Here is a 23,513-nt window from a genome sequence, read left to right on the forward strand (position 1 = left end):
TTGCAGACTGCTGCTTAAACTGGCAACATGGTCACCAGTATATCTCAGACATCATTTTTTGCTGAACCAATTTCAATTTTCAATGTAGAAAAACAGTACATATAGAAAACTAAAACAATGTTCCGTTAATTATATTGCCTGGGACACTTTAGTGTCCATGAATTCATGACATCTACCAAAACGTTGATGAACCACCATCACCGGTTTATCTTTCTTTAAAGATCCAATTAGTTCTTCAAGTCCTACAGACGTCAAATGATTACAAAACAAAACCACCTTCAGTGGCGCACACAGCCTTTTAGTACTGAGTAGTACAGTAATTGATACTTCGGCTGTAACACGGAACATGGCTAGAATGCTCTACCCGTATCTATTACGTGATCTTACAAATAACTCCCAATTTTACAAGGGAGACTAAGGCCACCCTTGCCCTGTAGTCATGAGTCCTACGTACTGCTTCCTATGTCAATTCCGTACAACCATGCGCAATGTCAGGGTGCCCTTATCGCTCTCATGGGCTGCCTGCAGGCTTCCCACAAGCATCCGGTTGGTTGGCCACTGTTGGTATGGAAGGCTGGCCTTGGTCTGATCCAGCAGCAAGGCGCTGTATTGAACATTTATTTATTTATTAGATTTTTACCCCGCCCCTCTAGACAACATCTACTCGGGGCAGCTTACAAATAAAACATAGCAATATAACATATGTAAAATCATAAAAAATTTACAATTATAATTACAATTATAGCAACTGTAATTACAATTATAGCAAATTACCATTATAGCAATTGATTACAATTGTATCAAAACAATTGCAAACGACGGGGGCCAAACTGTTAAAAGAGCCTATTGCCAAGAAACGGACTTGTCCAGGAAAGCTCTGACTTCTTTTCTTATCTACGACTTTGTTCCGATTAAGACTAAACACTCCGGAACCACACAGTGTTCTTAACGTGCACGCGGAAAGGCTCGGGCGTCTCTTCGTCACGGTTTCCTTGAACCGATCCGACGCGCGCCGGCCTGTTACTTTCGGCACACTCTCTAGACTTACTGCGCATGCGTGCCTCCAGCGCCTCTTTAGAGCCCGACTCCTATGATTGGTTCTCGGGGTGTTTTGCCGATCGGGTGAATCTCTTAGGTTAGCGGTGTACGTCAAGCGCCGGATGCGGGCGCATGCGTAGGGGGTGCCGTCGTAGCCAGGTAGCGGGTTGGCCGATGCCCGGATGGAGTCCGGTCATGGAGAGGGAAGTGCGAAAAGTTATTTATGAGCGTGGGGGCGTGTGCGCAAGCGCAAGCGCCGCTCATATATTGGGCCGGGCGAGGACCGCTGTCATCAGTCGCTCCCTCGTCGTTGCGCGTTTTCTGCTCTTGGCATTTTTTGGGCCCGTGGATTGGGAGGGACCATGGCGATGAACTACAACGCCAAGGAGGAGGCGGACGGCCACACGTCGGGCGGCCTGGGCTCCATGCCGGGCAGCAGCGGCGTCGGTGGGGCCGGCGGGGCGCCCGGGACGGTCGGAGGCGCCGTCAAGAGCCGCAAGCCGGACAACACGGCGTTCAAGCAGCAGCGCCTGCCGGCCTGGCAGCCCATCCTCACGGCCGGCACCGTCCTGCCGGCCTTCTTCGTCATCGGCCTCATCTTCATCCCCATCGGCATCGGCATCTTCGTCACCTCCAACAACATCCGCGAGTTCGAGGTAAGCGCGGAAGGGCCTTCCGCCGAGAGAGAGAGGGGGGGGGCCGAGGAAGAAGAGAGGGAGGCGGGCAGGGAGGGGAAGGGAAAGGGAGGCCGGCCCGAGGGACGAAGGTACGGCGTGTGTGTGGGGGGGGGAAGAAGAACCCCTCAGGGCGACTCGGGTTCTGGTGGGAAGGCAGCCTGGCCTGGCGACAGGCTTTCAGTGGCCTCCCAAGCCTGGCATCGCCAGGACTTTGGTAGCCTAATGACCGGTTGTTGTGGAGGTGACGCACCGCTTGCTGAGGAGGATGCTCGGGGCAGGTGCCCGGGGAGGAGCTCAGCCTCTCGGTCAGAGTGGATATTTTCAAAAATACATAATAATAATAATAATAATAATAATAATAATAATAATAATAATAATAATAATAATAATAATAATAATAATAATAATAATAATAATAATAATAATAATAATAATAATAATAATAATAATAAACCCTTGAAGTGTAGAGCTGGAAAGGCACCCTAGGGATCATCACGTCCGTCCCCCTGTCAAGGAAGCACGGTGGGGAATTTAACCCCCAACCTCTGGCTCCTAAGCGAGTTCCTGTCTGTAGAAGAGGACCGATAGCAACTTTAATCGCATGCGCTGTTCTATATTGGCACACTGCTGTGCAGGCATGGCCACAGGCTGCACTTGTGTGGTGATGATGGGGATACTTGAAGAACTGCAGAGCTGGAAAGGGATCTTCAAGTCCAGCCCCTGTCAAGGAGGCACAGTGGGGAATAGAAATCCAAACTCTGGCTCCACAGCCAGATGCCTAAACCATTGTGAACACCTGAAGACTAAAGCGAGCAAAAAACAAGATTTTTTAAAAAACATGTAATTGATGTTTTGTACAACCTTTTACTGATATGGGAAATCTAGTGTATCTGTGAGATGTGTAACAATTGTCCAGTGCACTCCTTCCAGAGTGGAAGGAGGAAGCTACAAAATTTATGTAATAGAGCATGATACTTGCTGTGGTTCCACTTGATTCCCAGTTACAATGGAGAAGTTGATAAAAAGGAGAATAAATGTTTTACAGGATTGAATAGTGAGCTGGAGTTATCTCTAGTCTATAGGCCAGGGAGCATATTGGTTGTAGTTGTCGTAGAAAGTTCTCACTGAGTTGCAAAAAATCACAGGCCCCAATGATGCAAAGGTAACTTTTAAGATAAATGTAGGGAGATATTTCTGTTAAAAATGCCAAAATATAAGTACTTGCAAATAAAGTTAACAGTTTAGGTGATCTCTTGCTCTGTGATAAGATACAAGTACAGAACTACTTTTTGTGTTATACATTGGCAATAGAAATATGAAAACAGGGTGATAATGACAAGATGACTTCCTTGGTTCTGAGTTTGCTTTCTAGAACTACAACTCTTTTAAGTGCTCTGTTATGACAGAATTGATATACTGTACTTGGGTGTCCACTAAGTCAGGGTGTCTGGTATTGGGCTGTGGCCTTGGCAGAACTCCCACTGCCCCCGCACACATGCCTCCCTACATGGATGGATGCATGAACGCCCCCCTGCATATATGCACCCCCCATGGATGTCCCAAAACACAGATGCCGTACACATGCTGAACTGTTCTGCGGTGCCAAAACGGTTGCGGACCACTGTACTAAGTGATGAGTTATGAAGCTATCTATGTCCATGTGCTTCAGGTTGGGTAAAAAAAAAAAACACACACAGAATAAAGTACCAAGATCAAGCAGAGAAGAGCAGGAGGAGTGTGCTGGCATTGCTTTGTAACCTGTGTTCATAGAACAGTGCATGAATTCAATCAGTATGAAAACATAAAATGGAGTGAGCGGTGCTGTAACTGCCAAGGAGGGCTAGTTGGTTGCATTAGTTTACAGTATTTGTGTGATCTGTACAAGTGTTGAGATTTTTATAGGCATACTTATCAGTGCATCTGAATGCATATTTATTCTGAATTGAGGTCTGCTGTGTTTAGGAGGGTTTGCATATAGAAAGGATTCCAGCCTAAAAGACTTGTTTGAAACAGAGTATCACACTAAAACACCATGGAGTAGTACTACCCTGTTTCCCCAAAAATAAGACCTAACCTGAAAATAAGCCCTAGTATGAGTTTTCAGGATGTTTGTAATATAAGCCTTACCCCCAAAATAAGTTAAGTGAAACCCCACCCTCCACCATTGTGTAGCAACCAGAAGAAGATAACATGGCTGTATTTGAACAAATGTAGACTTTTCTACATGAAAAAAATAAAACATCCCCTGAAAATAAGCCCTAATGTGTTTTTTGGAGCAAAAATTAATATACGACCGTGTCTTGTTTTTGTGGAAACACAGTGTGTACCTGTTGCCAGTTGTCACTTTATAGGTTACAACCTTAGAAATTGTTCTGTATGATTTAATTGCCCACTGCCCACTATGATGCTAGTAGTGGTAATAATTATTTTTGAATAACAGAAGCCTGCTTTGAAGCTTCTCTTGGTGGATGGTAGTTCAAATTACAAGAACATCATTTGGAATATGGATTACCATGTGTATTGTGTGTAGTATTGGGGCTTTTATGTGTGTAAGAGCTGTTTTGTAATTATTGTTTCTTTTTGTGCTTACACATTCTAGTTCTTTCCTAGTGCCTTTCATAGTACGTTGCGCTGCAGTGGGCCCACTGAATCAGTAGGGATTTGGTAAGTTAACTCCGTAAGTTCAGTTGATTCAAATGGGCCTACTCTAGTTGCAAATTACTACATAAAAGTAAGTCACAGTTAGCGTAGACCCATTTGAATCAGTAAGACTTAAGGAGGAGTTGTCTCATTAAATCCCCACTTATTCAGTGGGCCTACTCTAGTGTGACTTGCTGCACTAGGCAACAGGATTTCAGCCTGTATGTGTGCACTTTCACAACACTCCACCGCCTTCAGTTCAATTTTGTAAATGTCCTTCATCAAAATGTCAAAGAACTGCTAATTTGACAACTATAAGGCGAAGTTTGTTGTTCAAAAAAGGAAACTGCAGGTTAAGTCTGCAGAAAAAACTGAAAATGTCTATAGGTGAGAAAATAAAGAATAGAAGCAGGAAGTAGAAAGGACCTGTAAAAAAAAAGCAGTTGTGTGAGAAAATGAGGAAGTTGACAATTGGAAAATTTTTGGCTGTGGGAAAATGTTCAGGGGTCTATAGGAGGAACCTGAAAGGCCAGAGTATAAGAGAGTGATCTGTCAGATACTATTCTTTATTCACAAAACTCAGAACACAAAAACTAAGAAGGCTAATGTGTTGGATAGTATTTGTGAACATCTTGGAGTGATGATAAATTGAGAACTCCACAGTGCTGTTTGATCAACTGAAGAGTGTATGAGGAATTGTATATTTTGTACTCCCTCTTTTTATGGGTATATGTTCCCATATTTTTTGGTAAAGCAATTGGGTAAATAAACTCCATTTCAAGAGCATGATAGAGCTTCCCACATTGAAGTAATTGTGTCCAGGGAATGTGAGTGTGGCACTGACAATTTCCTAGCTATCTTCCATGATCTTAAATTAGACCTCTGATCTGATCATTTTGTGGACACCAGCCAGACTGCTCTATCCCGCAACTCGCTTCCTGCATCAGAATACTGCCTGTAATGAGCCATAGACAAATCTGAAATTTGTGATAAGTGGCCTTACCACAGGACAGGCACCATGGATTATATCTTTAGAATTATGAAGGTGACTTGAAATGCAAGAAATATTCTGGGAAACAAAGCAAGACTTTAAAAAACCCCAATTTAGCTCACATTAGAGCAGTGGATGACACAGGAGTCATTTATCTTACAAGCCAGAATAGGATGGGCTTGGAAGTATTTCTTGATTCTCCTTTCCATTAGAGTGTGATATATCTATACATGAACAGTTAATGCTTCCAAGAATATCTCGGAGAAGTCATTTGCGTAAGATTGGAAAGTAGATTTAAGCCTAATTCTTTGGGTGCATAAGTATCAGCATAAGAGTCATATAAAGGTGTGGACCCGTACACTTCACACAGTCTGGACTGTTTTAAAAATTGAGTTGGTTTGTATGTGTTCAGGATATATTAGCATTCTCTGGGCAAGATCAGGGATGGGTGACTATTGAGGCACTTCCAATCATGAAGTAAATGTCAATTTGCCAAAATATCAGATTGCACCTACTTAAGTTTGGGTGGGTGTAGTTGCTATCTATGGACAATTTTGCTTGGCCAAAGGCCATTCTGAGACCAAAGTCTTCACAAAGATTACATTTAGAGGCTAAATTATGGCCCAAAGGCTTCAGGGGTATGGTTTGCCTTTTTGGTACTTTTCCAGGATTCAGCAAGGTCTTGGGGCTGCACTTTGCTCCTCTTGGCCTAGATATTACAGATGCCGTGCACAGGCATAATCTTAAGTATTATGCTGGATACATGAATTACTTACACAGTAGTTGTTATTTTTGTGGCCATTTTCATAGTTTTTTAAAATCAACTTTGTTCACTGGACATTCAGTCAAGTAAAAGTTTTACCAGCAAGTATTTTCAATAAAGCACTTGGGAATCATCTGAATTTGAAAGTATAATGGGCACATGGGTAGCCAGTTGCTTCTCATGTTGCTTTGGTTAATTCAGACTGAGCTTCTTAATAGTGCTTCTGAAAATAAAAGCAGCAGGGCAAGACAGAAGTAAAATACAGGAAGAAGTTATTTGTGAAGTTCACTTCAGATTTTTGAAATCAGTTTATAGTTTGCTCTCTCACCCAAACCCTGAATGTTGTGGTGTAAATAAGCCATTACATACACTGGGTGTATAATTATTGTATAGTTATTGTAAGTGCACACTTAAACATGGAGCATTGCCCCAATTTATAAAGAGTTAGTGTACATCAGCACACTGATAATGCTTTGCAGTTAGAAGCGAAGGCACATAGGTCCAAAGGTTGTTCAAGGTTTCTGCAAATAACCTTAAATGTTATTTGCATTGCTAAATATACTGTCTCTACCTCATACACTGATTTTTTTTAAAATGAGACTAAATTAATGGTATGTTAGTTGTTGGAGAAAAGGAGGCAGCTGTCTTTCACCAGATTTGGTGATTGCTTTTAGGAATAATGGCAGAGCAATCATGATAATGATAACAGTAATGTTCAAGACATTTTGGGGGCTGATCTGAGGCTGGCCTCAGTTTGAGAGACATTCATTTTCAATCAGTTTTTGAACAGCTTTAAAAATCTGAAGATGAGGCTGCAGATTACATCTTGTCCTTGTGATACACTGTGTACTGCTAATTGCTTTCTAAAAATAAGCACCTTTGTTTCCATGCGTAAGGGCACAAAGCACATCTCTCAATCTGTCAGTGTTGGACTGCAGTACCGCCTCTAAAAGGAGATGTTCAGTTTTTCTCCAGGACAGAAATATAACAGATTGCAGTCTCACAAGAGGTGCAGCATTTTTTTCTTGCTAGCAGCCAAAATATTATAGTTTGAGCCAATACTACTGAAATTACTAAATCCCTACCCTGTGATAAGCAAAAGAGTGTGAGGCCTAAAAGTCTCCCTTGGCACTAAGGCACGAATGCAATGAAATTTCCTTGCCCTTATAGTCACCAAGTTCTGGAGAGTTTCTGAGTACCCTGGAGGTTTTGAGGAGTACTTGGCTGTCTCCAGTGTGAAGGGCAGATTGAAATCAGGAGAGGTGCTTTTCAACCAGCAGATGGCCAGTATTGCATCCTTTCCTGCAGGTTTGGAACACAGCTGAGCAATATCTAAATGAGGTATTTAACTGGTGGTATTGATACCGAGGAAAGCTGAAACTATATTTTAAGATTGATCAATGAATTAGTAACTGACAGTACATTTGGAGAAAAACCAGCCCTCTGGAGAATTCGACCCTGAAACATTCTCTGCTAACCCTTAGCAGAGAAAAACACAGGCCTCAGAGAAACTAGGCCTGGGAAGACAATACATAGACATAGCAATAGATAAAGGGAAATAGATACTGTACTCTATGCCCCAGACTTTTAGGTACATCCCTGGTGCATCATGGACATAGGTCAAGGAAAGATGGGGCAGAATATATTTTATTATATTTAACCAATAGATTAGCGTAGTTACCATTAATTATTCAATGAAGGACTGGATCCAAAGTTGGAATACAAATGACCAATAGAATTGTAGTACTTTTATGACTCTGTCTGTATTATATAAAACACGTGTACACTGTATTCTGGCGGTCTTCTATGCTTTTAAGAGAAGTCCCAGTTGACCTTTTCTTGCTGCTATTCAAATAAAATTGGGCCTTTGGTTTATCTGTTTGTGTCTATGACTGATTCCCTGCCAGATAATTTTAGAACCCAGATTTGGCCAGTAACAGTATCATTGACTTGCAGTTTTATGTTGCTTTTTAAAAAATTTCCCAGTTCCTTATTTCAACAAGTGAAGTTTTAATTATAATTGCGAGAGTGTTAGTATTTCTGAGGCTGTAGGTGAATGTAAACAGTTGTAGTTCCTGCTCTAAAATGATTTTCCAGAAATAGCCATAAGGATAAGCACGTGACATGACTTCTAAAGCTCACATGTGCCCGTCTTATTTGGCACTCAGGACTCTGTGTTCTTCTTCAGATATTTGTGGAAAATTATGAAGGGTGAAAAAAAAAGTTTCTTATTTTATTTTTACTTGAAGCAGATACTGAATTGCAGAAAAAGATTGTCTATCATGTTTTGATCTCTTAAATGGTGTCTATCAGTATACTTATATTAGTATATTAGAAACAGTTATACATCATATTGTAGTCTATCAAGGCTTCCAAAGCAATAAATGATGAACAAAAAATTCATAACTTAAATCCAGAAAAAACTTTATTGAAGATTAAAAGCAGTTTTGAAAGTCAAACGCTAGCAAAGTAATTCATTTTCTACTTTTTGTCAGAAGATAAGTAAAGGTGAAGTTAGCTTGTTCTTTGTTGGGATGGATTTCCACAGTCAGCATGTACCTGAAACCCAAGATAAAACACAATATTATAGGTGTGTGTGTGTGTGGGGATTCAACAGTGAGTGTTATGCATGAACTCAGTGACTACATAAGGAGTAGTTTCCAGACATACCGTCAAGTGCAATATGGTTTCCACCACACTGTCTTTTTCTGCCTAACCCACAAAGCATGGTCCACGTTTTTATGAAATAACTACAGTACTAATTACCATAGTTGTGAACAGGGATGTTATGCAAGTGAAACACCTTTGTACATGTTTTGTGACTTATACTACTCTCTCTCCCTACATTTCTTCTTCAGATTGATTATACAGGGACAGAACCAAATAGTCCCTGCCATAAATGTTTAAATGTGTCCTGGAACAGCACACCATGTCAGTGCACCATTAGGTTCACATTGGATCAACCTTTTGAGGTAGGTGCCTGTGTGTTTCAGACAGCTCTTCTGAAATAGCTTACTTATTTAGGTGCTACATAATTAGCTTGTCTTCTAAGTTGGTGACTTGTCCTGCATTGGACTGGGCAAAGTGCAGCCCATTGGCTACATGCATTGCTTCATGGGACCAGTGTGACATCTGGCACCCTCGCCCCAAATTTTTTTTTAAAAAAAGGATTACTGTATTCAGTGCATTTCTTCAGATATTATGAAATACGTTTGAAGCAGATTCCAGAATACTGACTGAGGCCTTAAACTTGCATGGCATGAACATGTGTCCTTAAATTCCAGAAACCAAGGTCCAATGAAATTTGCTGGTGAAAATCTGTTTGTGTAGACAGCATATGTTAAATATCACACTGTCTTGTTTGATGAAATCCAGCCTCAGAAGTGGGATTTCATGAAAATGGGACATGTTGCTTGACTTTTAAATGAATGTGAGCTACCCATTTCAAATATCTGAAATAATACTTTTGACATCTTTAGAACTGTAATTTTTTAAAGGTGCATTTGGCAAAGGTCTTTTGTTTACATTTGTAGCATAATGATATAAGCAGAGATTAGGAGTGGGGTCATGTTGAATGAAAATGAAGAGGATTAATTAAATAACCACCTATTCCCCCCCCCCCCGTGATTAATAGTGGGTATCTGATAGTGAATAGAAAAAGAAAAAAAACTTAAATCTATTTTCTTTACAGCTCTTGATGAGTTAATCTTCCAAACTGTTAAACTAAATATGTGGTATAAGCAGATTATGTTTCTAATAAACTTGCCCCTAAAAAGTTCCTAGAATCTTAAAGATTAAGCTGAGAATGGACTTCAGGGGAATGGAATGCCAGTTCTGCTGAGAACAATTGTTGGGTGGAGACACTTAAGTATCATTTACTCCAGCCTGCTTTTTTTTCTTTGTCAAGGAGCTACTGTTTTTTCTTCTGAGTTTTTTTTCCTGGTAAGTGGTGTCACCAGCCTCATTCCTCCCTGGTCAGGTCCTTCAGGAAAGACCGGACCAGGAATTGTAGCACTGTATTGCTGCTGAATAGGAAATGCCTAGTTGACTGGTGCTGCTAATCTAGCCCCTTCTATTTAGATTAATGTCTGTTTCTCCACTGCTCTCAGTGCAGTAGAAGGGAACATCTAGATGAAGCCAATCAGCTGATGTCTACATAGAAACTGAGTTGCAGATAGTAAGCATAGTACTTACTCCCTGGATCCCCTGTGTGGAGAGAGGTGGCATATAAGTAAAATGCATACATGCATACAGATAGTCACATGCCCAGTATAGAGAGGGTTCTTCTTTCTTCTGAAGCTGTGCAGTATGTGACTAATAGTGTAAAATAACAAAATTTTAACTTGTGTGTTCCAGAGCAATGTGTTCATGTACTATGGGTTGTCCAACTTTTATCAAAATCATCGTCGTTATGTGAAGTCTCGGGATGATAGCCAGCTAAATGGAGATAATACTTCTTTATTTGTAAGTAGATTTGTTCATTGGTTGTGGGTTCTAATGTAGCTCTTGCTACGCTAGAAAAGTTTTCTTCCACTCACTATTCAATATTGTATGTTCAGTCAGCAACTTGGATATAAAAGCAACTTTTTCTGCCATCAGTCAGGAGAGTTACTCTGGGGAATAGTGTCTGCCTGTCTGCTGCTAGGCTATCAAGGCGGTTACACTGGGTGTGTAGAAACTTCTCCAAATGTCTTTACACAGTCATCAGAGCAAACCACTTTACCTCTCTTCAAGTGTGCATCATTAATCATCTTTTAAACTTCTCTGTATGTGTGTTTAAAAATACTGCTTACTACTGTGTCCTAAGGCTTGGGGTTTTTTCTAGTAGTTGCTCTTGGCATCTGATGAAAAGAAAAAGGAAACCTTGTAATCCTGTCTACATTTCCATGTTCTTTATTTTCAGAATGAGCTGATGAAAGTTTTATAGGGAATCTAAAACTGTTTTATCTGTTATCTGTTTTAAAGACACTGTTGGATTTGTTTTCTTAATATTTCTTTCATTGTTAGGTTATTTTGGTTAATTTCCAAATAAATAGGTTGCTGGTACTCTCTTGTTCTAATAATAATTTGTAATACAAAGTAATTTTTACTTTAGCTACTGGCAATAAAACAGCAAGATAAAGATTTGTGATGTATCAAAATTAGACTCAGTGTAGTGGACTTTCTTCATCTCTGCAAACATGCACAAATGGGGTTGTCTCTGCGCAGAACATTCAATAATGTTCCCTATTTGAGACATAGCAGGTTTTAGTACTAATCCCCCTCCTCTGCACACTCAGTGGTTTTTCCTCCTGTGAAAACCTTATTTTCCAATTTTTCTGCTTTTCTAGATCCATTGCTGTTTCACAAATGGCATAAACATCATCGAACATGCATTAGTCACTTCAGTTATGTCTCCGAATGGGTTGTTTCTTCTTGGTTGCAGACTGTTGTTCAGCAAGGATAATAGAGCTGTTTACCAAATAAAACTATCCCATGACTTGAACTCTTTTTGTGAACATGTATATAGGAGCAGGAGTTGCTGTAATATTGGTTATAGAATCTGATGTAGTCCTTATTCTGGCCAGCTTTACTTGTATGTGATCAAAATGGAATTGTTTGTCTTTCTTTTTCCTACCAATTAGAACCCCAGTAAAGAATGTGAACCTTATCGCACCAGTGATGAAAAGCCTATTGCTCCTTGTGGAGCTATTGCCAACAGCATGTTTAACGGTATGCCTTCACAAATATGTTGCAACACTTCAAAGTAGGAGTGGAAGCCTGTGTTTAGAGTTTTTTTTTTTTTTCTGGCAGTGCCAGTGGTGATCTTTGTCCTGAGCAGCCAGCATATTTTAGTTTTGAGCTGTGCTAATTCTTGGTTGTGGATTGTATCTCCCAGAATTGTGTAGTCCAAAAATACAAATCTGCTCAGCTCTTTTTATCCACTCACCCAACATAACAAAGCAATATTGATCAAGTGTGAAAGCATATGCAGAAGATCCTGGATCATTTACTTCTATCTCTAGCAATGATTGGGAAGGATCACTGTCTGGAGCTTCCTCTGTTCCTATAAGAGAGGGATGTTGTTGGCTTCCAGATGTTGTTGGCTTACAGCTCCCATCTGCCTTTATCATTACCTTTGCTGCTTAGCACTGCCTAATGAGTGTTCAGTTCAAGCAACACCTGGAAAGTCACCACTGTCCTATAACATGGCCAGCAAGATGATGTCAATAACCTGAACCTGTAATTGGCTTAGTAATTGTAATTTCTAAAATAAAACCCAGTGCATGACTGAGGAGAATAATCTTACAATCTACAATTACTTCTGTCTGTGTCCTTTGAGACATTTGTATATGACATGGTTTCTGTAGTCACACAAAGCGTCATGAAATGGCATCTACTTCCTGAACTGGGTGCAACTAAATTCTTGGAAGAGGATTAGCTTTGAAAATGATTAACTTCTATTTGTTTGTTATCCTGCTTAGATACCTTGAAATTGTTTCGCATTGATCGTAATCAGTCAGACCCCATACCTATTGCTTTGACAAAAAGGGGGATTGCTTGGTGGACAGACAAGAATGTTAAATTCAGGAATCCTTCTGGAGCTTCAGGCAACTTGACCATTCTTTTCCAAGGTAAGATAATACAACAGTCAGTAACCCAGAATGTATTTATTTATTTATATCCCGCCCATTTAGACCACGTCTACTCTGGGTGGCTTACAATAGGAATATCATAACTCTATTAAAAACAACAATTTAAATAATATTAGTATCATTCAAGATGGAAAAAGTATAGATGAAGATTAAAATAGCAAAGTAAAAATCAAGAATTGGCAAGTATTACTACAAGAATGTAGGTTCCCATAAATAAATCATGGATATTATTGTGACAGATGTTTTGACCTTGAAGAGGCAAGAGAAAAAAGGTCAATATCTCTTGAATGGAAAAAATGCAGTCCATATTGATGGGAAGAAACTGTCCCCATAATTAGGTATATATCTTTGAATGGGAGTTTTAGCAGGAGATTTGTTTCACTCACTGCCTTCGCATTGCAGGCCCTTTACACTGTACTTTCTGTTATGTCCTAGCTCTCATGTTGTTGCCATATTAATTCTTTTTAATCTCACCTCTTTGATTATTTTATAACAGCTATGCATTGATCCTTTGTTCTAAGACAGGTTATTACAGAACTTTGTTTAGGATTGGCTAGTGCAGGGGTCTCCAACCATTTACAGTGAGGGACACACTGGATACTTTCAAAGTTTTTGAGGGCCGGTGGAAGAAGAACATACCCACCCCTGCATGCATGGATGGATGCCTGCCCATCCGCCCCTTGCATGCATGTGCAAGCCCGCATGCATGGATGCACGGACCCCCCTCACGTGCTGAAGGGAACAGGCTGGACAAAACAGCAACACAGGGCATAGTTTGGAGATCCCTGGCCTAGTGGAAGAGATTGGAAATTTGTTTTAACAGACATTTGTACTGTCTAAAACTAGAGGCAAGAACTAAATAGGCTTAATCTTAGTTGTGAAGCCCTATTGAATTCCCCAAATATTGTAGGAGAGATAAATTACGCAGATGCTATGACAAGCAACAAGATTTCAGCCATAGTAAGTTGCAACTGGATTTGCCCATTGAATAAGTGGAACTTACAGAGGAGTTGACTCGCCAAATTTCCTCTGATTCAATGGGCCTACTCTAGTTGTGATTCAGCTGTGCTAAGCAACAGGATTTCTGCCCGTGATCACCATATTTCTCTCATTCTTGTTCTCAGAGATGTTGCTATACTGTGAAGACAAATAACATTAAAATATGTTGTAAGATTTAAGTTATGCCTGAAAAGGGTAGTTTCAAAATAGGTACACAGGTGGATGTGTTCTTTCCTCAGTATGTAGGTTTTATGAAAAAATAATAATCAGTTGTTTGTTTTTCCTATTTTTTTAAAGGTACAGCAAAACCTGTCAACTGGCCCCAACCAGTGTATATGCTAGATACGTCTGATCCAGAAAACAATGGATTCATTAATGAAGACTTCATTGTGTGGATGCGTACAGCAGCACTACCTACATTTCGGAAGCTGTATCGCCTTATAGAGAGGAAGGATAATTTGCGCCCCACTCTGCCAGCTGGAAACTATTCTTTGGAAATAGCATACAGTATCCTTTCATTGAATGTTCTAAAGGCTCAAAATGGGCCAGAGTTTCTTATTAAGTTTGATTTCCTGCAAAAGGCAACAAGGCAGGATCTGCAGGTTAATTAAATGCTCTTCATTTGGAACATGTGGGGCAGAACCAAAGGGAATTTATGAGAGCTGCTATAGCAACATCAACATCATTAGCATTGGATCAGAGATTGGCTTTTAAGGTTCAGTTTATTTAAAATTTCTAGTACCTATGAAGGCCTGCACTGTATTTTCCATATTTTTTAAAAAGTTTTAAGGCTACCAGACATAATCACTTTTGGAAATCTTTTAGGCAGTCTACAACTCTGTAGTGACTCCCTCTTCCACTAAGAAATAATATCCATGGTAGAGTCAAGGGGCTGTTTACTGGTGTATAGTATTGTTCATTTCTTCCATATTTGTTTACATTTGCAGTATAGGACCATGGTAGGAATGTGAGATTTTCCATAGGTATTTGTAGTTCAGCACGAGTTGTGATAAGTGGGTAGTGGTGGCCTTTTGGTTAGTGGGGAGAATATTTAACAGTGCTTGGAAGAGTTATATTTTGGGCAGTGGCTAGGGAATTGGTGAAAGCTGTTGTTCAGACAAGTAACGTTTCTAAGCTCAGAGGTTTAGGGTAGGGACACTGTCCAGGAGTTTGCATGAACATGTGAGGCAAGGAAATTTTCCCATACATTCTTTGCTGGGTTTTGGAAACCTGTATGGTCATGGTTCCAGGTCAAGGATATGTTGGTGCTTGAGTACTTTTCCCACTTTCTGTGTCAGCCCATACTATTTAGAGTAGCAGAATACTCTTGGGATTTAAAACCTTGAAACCATTCACATATATGCTTCAAAGAACACATGTTTTTTAAAATGCACTCTCCTTTGGCCTTAGGGTTGTATATTATTTGGGTTGATATGACATGTTAGTATTATGCTAGCCATTCGCTGTTGACAAACACTTTTTTCCTATACCTGAATCAGATTATCCTGTGCATAGCTTTGATGGGCGGAAACGGATGATCTTGAGCACCATATCGTGGATGGGAGGCAAAAATCCATTTCTGGGCATAGCCTACATAACAGTTGGCTCCATCTGTTTTTTTCTTGGCGTAGTGCTACTCATCATCCATCACAAATATGGAAATCGGAACAATAGTGCAGATATTCCCAATTAAGTCCAACCACTCCCAACTCACATGTGTGGCATGTGCATCAAGGCCAGTCCAGAGTTGACACAGCTCTTTGAAAGTGCTATTCTGAGTAAATGTTGCTTCTGACACTGAATGCATAAATATATCTGAAGCCTTGTTCCCTGAGAGTGGATTGACTTCAAAAGGTTACCTAAAAACAGTGCTGAGGAGAGTATTTTTGAAGTTTGCCTCTTGATGGACAGTTGTCATGATGCGCATATAGTCTTTCCTTACCTAATGCATTTGCTGCTTGTTTGTGTGCTTTGTAATATGTCAATACTGTGTATAAACTGTACAGAAAATGTGTTCAGGGTAGAGTAGCTTGTTAATAATTTTGAGGTGTGCTGGTGCTACTGGAAGGAAAATAGGCCCATCTGCTGTTTTCATCCCGCAAGGCATTGTGCGCATGGGCTTCATGACACCCCTCCTGCAGAAGTGCTTACTGTATTAAATGTGTACCACTCACGCTGCATTGGGGCCCATCTATGTGTTTGAAGATCCAGTATGTTCCCAAAAGTGTGTTTGGCATGTAAACATGCACAAAAAATGATGTTCCTGTTGACTGGTGACATTCAAAAGCTGCTTTCCACATGGAAATAACTGCTCCATGAAAAACATTTGCTTTAAATTAAACATGATGTCCTCTTATGCCCAGCACCTTGTGTGGTCTCTATCTTTGTATACAAACAAAGATACAAACCTTGTGTCTTTGTATCTGTTCAAAAGAAATGAAGAGGCTCTTTTCCTAAACTAGGCACAAATATATCAGGACAAAAAACATTTCTAGTTAAAAGCAAGGTGCATAAAAATTCATCATAGCCATTCTAATCTTTCTAATTTGGAAGAAGCAGTAAGCTTACTTCAGAAGATATTCCCATTCCTTCACTCAAGTTCTTCAGGTCCTTGTATGTGATATTTTTCAAAATTTAAAAGTGTGAAAGATGCTGTGGCAAAATAAATGTTTTTTTTTTCATCTTGCACATTTTCAATCAGATATGTCCCGATTGTAAGAAAGTCAGATGATTTTAGAAACATGCATATTAAATTGCTATGTATATTGTGTTTCTTTTATGTGAAAGTGGTTTGTCACTCTAAATATTTGCTATTGAATAAATGCTGTCATTTGTTTATAAAACTATCATTAGTGAAAATGTGTTTTCTAAAGTTACCTAATCTCTGTTGGCAATCAAGTGGATTTGGGGGGAAATGAAAATGTACATAAATAATAGTTCACTGATACTTAGATCTAAATAGCATTTTGCAACTTTATCTGCTTGGAATCACTCGGAAACCAAAAACATTAGTAAAAATTAGTGTGGAAACAAATTCGTACAGTAGTTTGAAAATGAAGTGACTTCATAGTAGGAATACAAAATATATTAAAAACAAAGTTGAAATAGTTTAATTTCTTAATTACTTCCTCTCCTGGTTAAACTTTACCTATAACTTACTTGCCGATTCAGTATGTCAGGCAACTTATAGGCCATGTATCCAGGTTATGAGAGCTTCATGAATACCCGTCAGTGACTGAACTTAGTTGTGCAGAACCAACCATATCAATTACATGCTCTTTTAAGTATTATAAATAATTAAGGTTTCCACTTACATGTAACTCCAATATTTTTTAAAAAACATAATTTATCTTGTCTAATATATTTTAATTTTTATTCTTACAGCAAGATTGTGACTTAACATTCTGCCCGTAAATAAAACAGTAGAATAGGAGGAGGAAAAACTCCTTTTGAAACAGATTCCTCTTATGTCTACTATCTTACAAAAGCCATTATTAGGAAGCTGGGAGGGATGGGTTCTGGCACGATCATCCATTCATTAACAATGCCAAAGATAGACTTAAGATTGTCCATGACTTGTGTGCCTTGACACCTACTTCCTGTTTAATCACATGCCATTGGTAAACAAGACATGGCCTGAGCAAGAACAAAGGATTGCTCACTCAAGTTTGTGGAGGGGAGTTCCCTTGCTATAGAAGCACTGCTATGCCATAGTGGACAATTGCTGTACAAATGTCCAGTTCTCCCAATGTGTTACATTTGCTCCTTTGTTAACTGCACTCTTGCTCCCATTTTTATTTCTATATCTCTTCTTGATGTCTCTGCAGACAATTTTGTAATATTTCTGGAATAACATGTTTAATGCCAGTTTTTCCTATTTGTGTGTGGTGTATTTTAGCTAACATTACTATGATTTACAATGGCGTTCCTTGATATGCTATTGGCCATTGATGTGCACCAATACACTGCCCGTGAAAATCAATATATCAGCAGACACACTTCCCAAAACCCAGATACAGTCACTGGTATGGTCCATTGAAAGATATGATTCTATTATGTAGTGTACAAAGGCCTAGCAACGCAGCCAGTCAATTGTCTCCTTTTAAAGCAGCAGTGGGAAGATAGTGTTGATCGTAGTGTGCACTTCTGGATTCTCTGCCCCCTGCTCCAAGAACTAGTTTCCTTCCCACTTCATTGTAGAGCACCTAGCTATGTATTTTGTATTGAATATTCTCTTAAGTTGAAATGAAGCTACTAGTGAGAAATAGCTGAATGGGCAGAACAGAAAGACAGTATGAAAATACAGGTTTTCTAGGCTGAATAATAGCACGTTAGACAGCATGCAAATAGGGAGTGTGTGAGATTTTATTAACGAGAACCACTTGGTTTGCCAAGAGTTGTAATCCATAAGTATCTGTTACTTTCTCAGTAAGAACTAAAGATGCCTGAGGAAAGGAACAAGTTGTGGATCCATGGTAACAATTCTCATGTTATTCATAAGTGGTAAAATGATACTTGTTGGAAGACTGTGATGGTTGGAAAATGATCATATTTCATACTTCGTGACAGGTAAATGTAAGAATGTAAGCATTCAGTGTAATTTTTTGAGTTGTGTGTAGCAATGCTTGTGGCAGTCTTTCAGAACAATTCGCAATGTTACAGCTCTTGTTCAAATACAGAGCAAAGCAGTCCTGTTGCTGAAGGTGGGAAGCCAAAAGCTGCATCCTCTTATTGTGCTATGGCCATGTTGGTGCACCTCTGCTTGGGCAAAGGATGAGGACCAGCACCCATTTCCATTACCCCCAGAACCAACAGAGAAGGCGATGGCAGCAGTGTGCCACAGTCTTTTCCCTCTGAATATCCACCATGGATGAAGAGCAGAACTCTAGGTGCAATTTACACCCTCCCCTCAAAGGGACTCAGATTAGTAAACTCCTGAGTCCAAATCCTCTTGCAAAACACCAAGGTCTACACATCCAGCTCTGCACCTAGAGCAAATGTTTGGGACCTTAACTCCCAGAATCCCCAGCTTGTATTGCCAGTGATGAAAGACCGCAGGAGTTTTAGTCCAAAGCATCTGGAGTGCCCAAGGTTCACCACCTTTGTCTAGAGGACTACAATAGACCACAACAGAGGGCTGGCAAAATGTATGCAATTTACTATTAACATAACACAGTACTGTAAGTTTCTGACCCAGGACATTAGAAGCGGTTCCTCTGGCTAGCTCTTCCTTCAGCATGGCCATATAGAAACAGAAATAACACCATGTGATTTTGAAATAGTTACACAAAAATCTAAGAAATGCCACCACTCCTTATATGAGACAGGCAAGACAACAATTGTCTATCTTTCCTATCACACTGCAGGCCTCTTACGTATCCCATGCCTTTCCTGAGGCATCTCTGACCCTGATCCTCAGGCTTTTAAGATGTGACATTGAGGAAGAGAGGGCGGATTGTCATTCCTAGATTAGTGGAAAAAGGAAACTCTACAGGGAAGGACTTGGGGTGTTTTTACCGGTAGAGTTGGATTTCTGCTTGCACAACACTGGACCCAGCCTACTGGCAGTGGGCAGCAGGGGTGAGTCAAAGAAAGAAGCATTTGTACAGATTACTGAGATAAGGCAAAGAACTTGGGACACTTAAACCATTACATAAATGCTAAGTATTTTAATGCCCTGTCAAATCTTCAAGCTTAAGGAAAATGCTCAAGACCTAGGTATTTTCCAACAATGGTATTTAATCTGCAGCCGTAGACTGATGAATTGTACGATCTCTTGGGTGTTCAAGAGCTACAGTACCTCCCTTGCCAGCATCTGAGTCGTTTAATTACTCTGTTATTATTTATTTGATTTACACTCTGATTTTCCTCGTAAGAGCTCTGGTTGGTTGCTGCTTGGAACAGCCTTTCTGTAGCTGAGGCAGTTTTCTTGTAGGGTGTTCCTCGGAACTGGATGTTTTAGCTGAAGAAATTATTTATGGAAAAAACATAAGATCCCACAATTTTCTGACTTTCTGTGCTTAGAAAGACTGGGCATTCCCCACAGCTTCTGATTTGTTGACTCCCTTCAACCACGGATTTCATAATTACTGACCCCCCCCCCAGTTGTTATACCTTGCCCAGCAGTGAATCAAATTTTCAGGTTGCAAGACTATAGACAAATATTGTAACATTGTACAATATTGTAATGGAAGATAGTGTTAGGATAATGTTTAGGCATCAAGCTGCTTGTTGTTATGCGCCATCAAGACACCTCTGACTTATGATGACCTTATGATTGTAGTTTCTTGATGCTAGCAGTGCTTTGAACCTTAGCACTTGTGCTGTCAGATGTGAAATACCAGTAAGTAGCAACCTGAATAAGGACGAAAGTATTCTACAACACATACTGATTTGCGATGATCCTTTGAGATTTCTTACATTATTATGATTTTTAAAAATAATAACACCAAATGACAAAATTTCCTTGTCCTTATCTAGAACAAACACACCCACACCTGCACACACACACACACGCAAATAAGCGAAAGGCTTTTTCTTACAGTCACCACTCATTAATGCTTGCTTGATTGTAAGCCCAACTCTGTTCATTAAGATTTACTTGCAAGGAAAATTGGATAGGACTGTGTGCCTGCAGCCTGACTGTATGCATGTGTATTTGAATGAACTCTGCGTTTTGCTTACTCAAAAACAAGTAGCACCTAGGCTGCAGCCTCAGTCCTGCATTTCAAATCTCCAGGAACATAGTGGAATCGTGCTAAATAGTGAATTGTGCTAAATCAATCTGAATCCACTCCAACATATATGATATCTAAAGAAAATCCATTATTTGTCTCTGAATTGCAAATGGCCATACAACTAAACATTGTTCTTTTGAAATAACACTAAATCACTCTTAAGCTAGTACTCGACTAGTTCTGGCAATCAACTTATTATGAAAAAAGTATACATTGTTCTCTACAAAATATACCAGAAAAGCTTTTCTGTGCATGTAGCTACTTGCACCTAGTGACTGATAACATGTATTGTTCTTGCTCTTTTTTAAACTGACTTCCTGATTTAAGGCTTAAATCATCTGCCTGTAAATCTGTTTTGCAATGCTTATGCCAAAATTGGTGTTATATTTCAGTTTTTTTAAAAGTCACAAGTTACCAAATAGAATATCAATAGATTTCAGGAGGACATGGGCAAAGTATCAATAGATTTTAGGAGGACATGGGCAAAGTGACTATACCACAGCAGAAGCACTGTGATTGTAAACTGGACAATACTCACTATTCCATTTTGGGTGTATTAATATTTGACCTGATGTATAGGTTATGACCAGCACCTTAAATTGGGCACCTAAACTAATAGGGAACCAATTAAGGTGTGCCAAGGCTGGGGACATGTGTTCGTATCTGCTAGTACCCGTAATCAGTCCACTGAATTTTGGATCTGCTGAAGTTTCCATATTGACTTCAAGGGCAACCCTACATAGGGAGTGTTAGAGTACTCTATTTTAGAGATTACCAGCATATCAACCACTATTGTTAGTCATTTTGTATCCAGACAAGGGCTCAGCTGGACAAAACTAAAATTAATAAAAGCTGATATTTGCACCTCTATAGAGAGAGATGGGTCCAAGAGTACCCCCAGGCAGCAAACTTGATCCTTCAGGTGAAGTGTAGCCCCACTGAGACCAGGTCAACATCCCTCAGACCAATCTGATGATTCTCTCAACAGTAGAATCTTTGTCTTATCTGGACTCAGTTTTAGTTTGTTGGCCCTTGTCCAGTCTTATTACCAAAGCCAGGCAGCGCTCAAGGACAAGTATAGCATCATCAGCAGATGAAAAGGAGAGAACGAGCCATGTGTCATCTGTGTATTGATGACAACGGACTCCCAAGTCTATGTATGACTTCTCCCAGTGGTTTCATATAGATATTAAAAAGCATTGGACCAATCCTGCAGGTCCCCCATAACTGAAGCTCCAAGAGGCGTGACAATGCCTCCCCAAGCTGTACCATCTGGGATCAGCCCTTAAGGGAGAACAGGAACCAACAAGAAAGACTGGAACCTCTGAGTCCTAAACTCAATGGCTGTCCCAGAAGGACACCGTGGTTGATGGTATCGAAGTCTGCAAAACAATCCAAGAGGACCAGTAGTTCTCCTATCTGCCTCCCTCATGATCTCATGCTGCTGCCGGGCGACCAATGCCATTTCAGTCCCACAGTGCAGCCTGAACCTTCGTTAAAATGGAGCTCTACTACAGATGGGCAAGAAGTGCTTCGTACTGGCTCCCACACTGATCTGCTAGTGTGTGCTACTCCTTCCCTCCTTGTTGCACGATCTTCTAGTCCTGGCAGGAGCATGGACTTCCGTTCACCACCACGTCCAGCAGCTCCCCACTCAGACAAGGAGGAGAGTCAACTAAAAATTTTAAACTGTTGTAATCTCAGCTTCTATACATACCACAAATCTCAGGACTTTTCTCTTTTTTTTTCCTTACACAGGTCCAATCAGTTGTTTGAAATACAGTATAAAGAAAAAGCCCTACTTACAGATGCTCTCCCACTCACTTGATATCTACAGTCATGCCCATTAATAAACTAACATCTGATCTACAAGGTTTGTACAGTTAATCAAATCCTTAAAGTAAACAAAATAAATCCAACTCTTAATTCAAACCCATAAGACCAGTGTCTTAAATCTGAACATCCAATCCATTTCTTTTCTAATAAGGCTTTTTCTCTGTGTGGGTAGATCACAGAGAAGGCCGAGCTCTGCATCAAAGAGGGTGTTCAGGGATGATAGCGTCTACAGTTCAGGCCACCTCTTCAGTGCCAGTGGGTGACCAGAGCATCAACAGGAGTGTCAACCGTATCAGCCTGAAAAGTTCCTATAGGATTTTGGAAACCATTCAAATCCATCAGCAGCCTTCAGGGGCTATTGTTCTGAATGTTCTTATTTAATATTCACTCTCTTCCCCCCCCCCCCACTGTTTCCTGTGCTGAAAGACATCACACTCCTGTTTTTTCTGCTGTGCATCCATATGTACTATACATTTTTGTGGAGGTGAACAATGCATACACCTGATCACAGGGTCTAGAGCCAACAAAAGGCTGTAATACAACAAATCAGGTAGTCTCCGATATGGTACTAGATTCTTTTTCTACAACAGACGAGCAGGACACGCTGAATTTAACACATACACAAAGGTATGCTCTTTCCCTGCCCAACCCCCTGGGGAAGTTCATTATGTGGATTCTCCATTGGAAGCCCGGCTGGTATCAACACAGGCTTCATGTTGTTGTTTAGTTGTCAAGTTGTGTCCGACTCTTCGTGACCCCACGGACCAGAGCAGGCCAGGCCCTCTTGTCTTCCACTGCCTCCCGGAGTTGGGTCATAGTCGCATTATATCAAGACCCGGCTGTTTCCCAAGTTTTTGAGTCTTATTAACCACAGTTCAGTTCTTTCTTAAGATGAACATTGATTTTAGAACGAATTTATTTGAAATATTTTTATTTGAAGTGCTTCATTGTCATTCACACTCTCCTATCTCTGGATCCGGTATTGAAAACGCCGAATAACTTGGCTAAGAAAACAGCGGGAAGGGTTAGCCTATAAAACAGAGGCCAGCGGTCCTTTCGGGCCAAGCCTTTTGCCTCTGAACAGCTCCAGTCCCACCAAGCCCATCCTCCTCCGCGAGGCGCGACTTTGACTTTTGGCCGTAAAGGTTGCGAGTGCGACGCCAGCAAGAAAACGTTCGGGGGTTGTAGGTTGTTCGC

The 23,513-nt window shown here is 40.3% G+C and overlaps 1 protein-coding gene across 1 annotated transcript; it reads left to right on the plus strand.

Moving 5' to 3' along the window:
- The first annotated feature begins 1,318 nt into the window (after positions 1-1,318).
- Positions 1,319-16,589, plus strand: TMEM30A (transmembrane protein 30A). The gene is made up of 7 exons (XM_020785851.3): positions 1,319-1,694; positions 8,968-9,081; positions 10,466-10,573; positions 11,734-11,821; positions 12,574-12,723; positions 14,041-14,250; positions 15,243-16,589. Exons 1-7 carry the CDS (start codon positions 1,401-1,403, stop codon positions 15,434-15,436), a joined length of 1,158 nt encoding a protein of 385 aa, XP_020641510.1. The 5' UTR covers positions 1,319-1,400; the 3' UTR covers positions 15,437-16,589.
- The last annotated feature ends 6,924 nt before the right edge of the window (positions 16,590-23,513 follow it).

The sequence above is a fragment of the Pogona vitticeps genome, chromosome 1, assembly GCF_051106095.1.
Source record: "Pogona vitticeps strain Pit_001003342236 chromosome 1, PviZW2.1, whole genome shotgun sequence".
NCBI lineage: Eukaryota > Metazoa > Chordata > Lepidosauria > Squamata > Agamidae > Pogona > Pogona vitticeps.

Bases quoted from the DNA above. Each gene is read 5' to 3' on its own strand.
- TMEM30A (XM_020785851.3), top strand. From the start codon at position 1,401: ATGGCGATGAACTACAACGCCAAGGAGGAGGCGGACGGCCACACGTCG. The intron at 1,695-8,967 runs GTAAGCGCGGAA...TTTCTTCTTCAG, and splicing joins ACAACATCCGCGAGTTCGAG to ATTGATTATACAGGGACAGA. The intron at 9,082-10,465 runs GTAGGTGCCTGT...TGTGTGTTCCAG, and splicing joins CATTGGATCAACCTTTTGAG to AGCAATGTGTTCATGTACTA.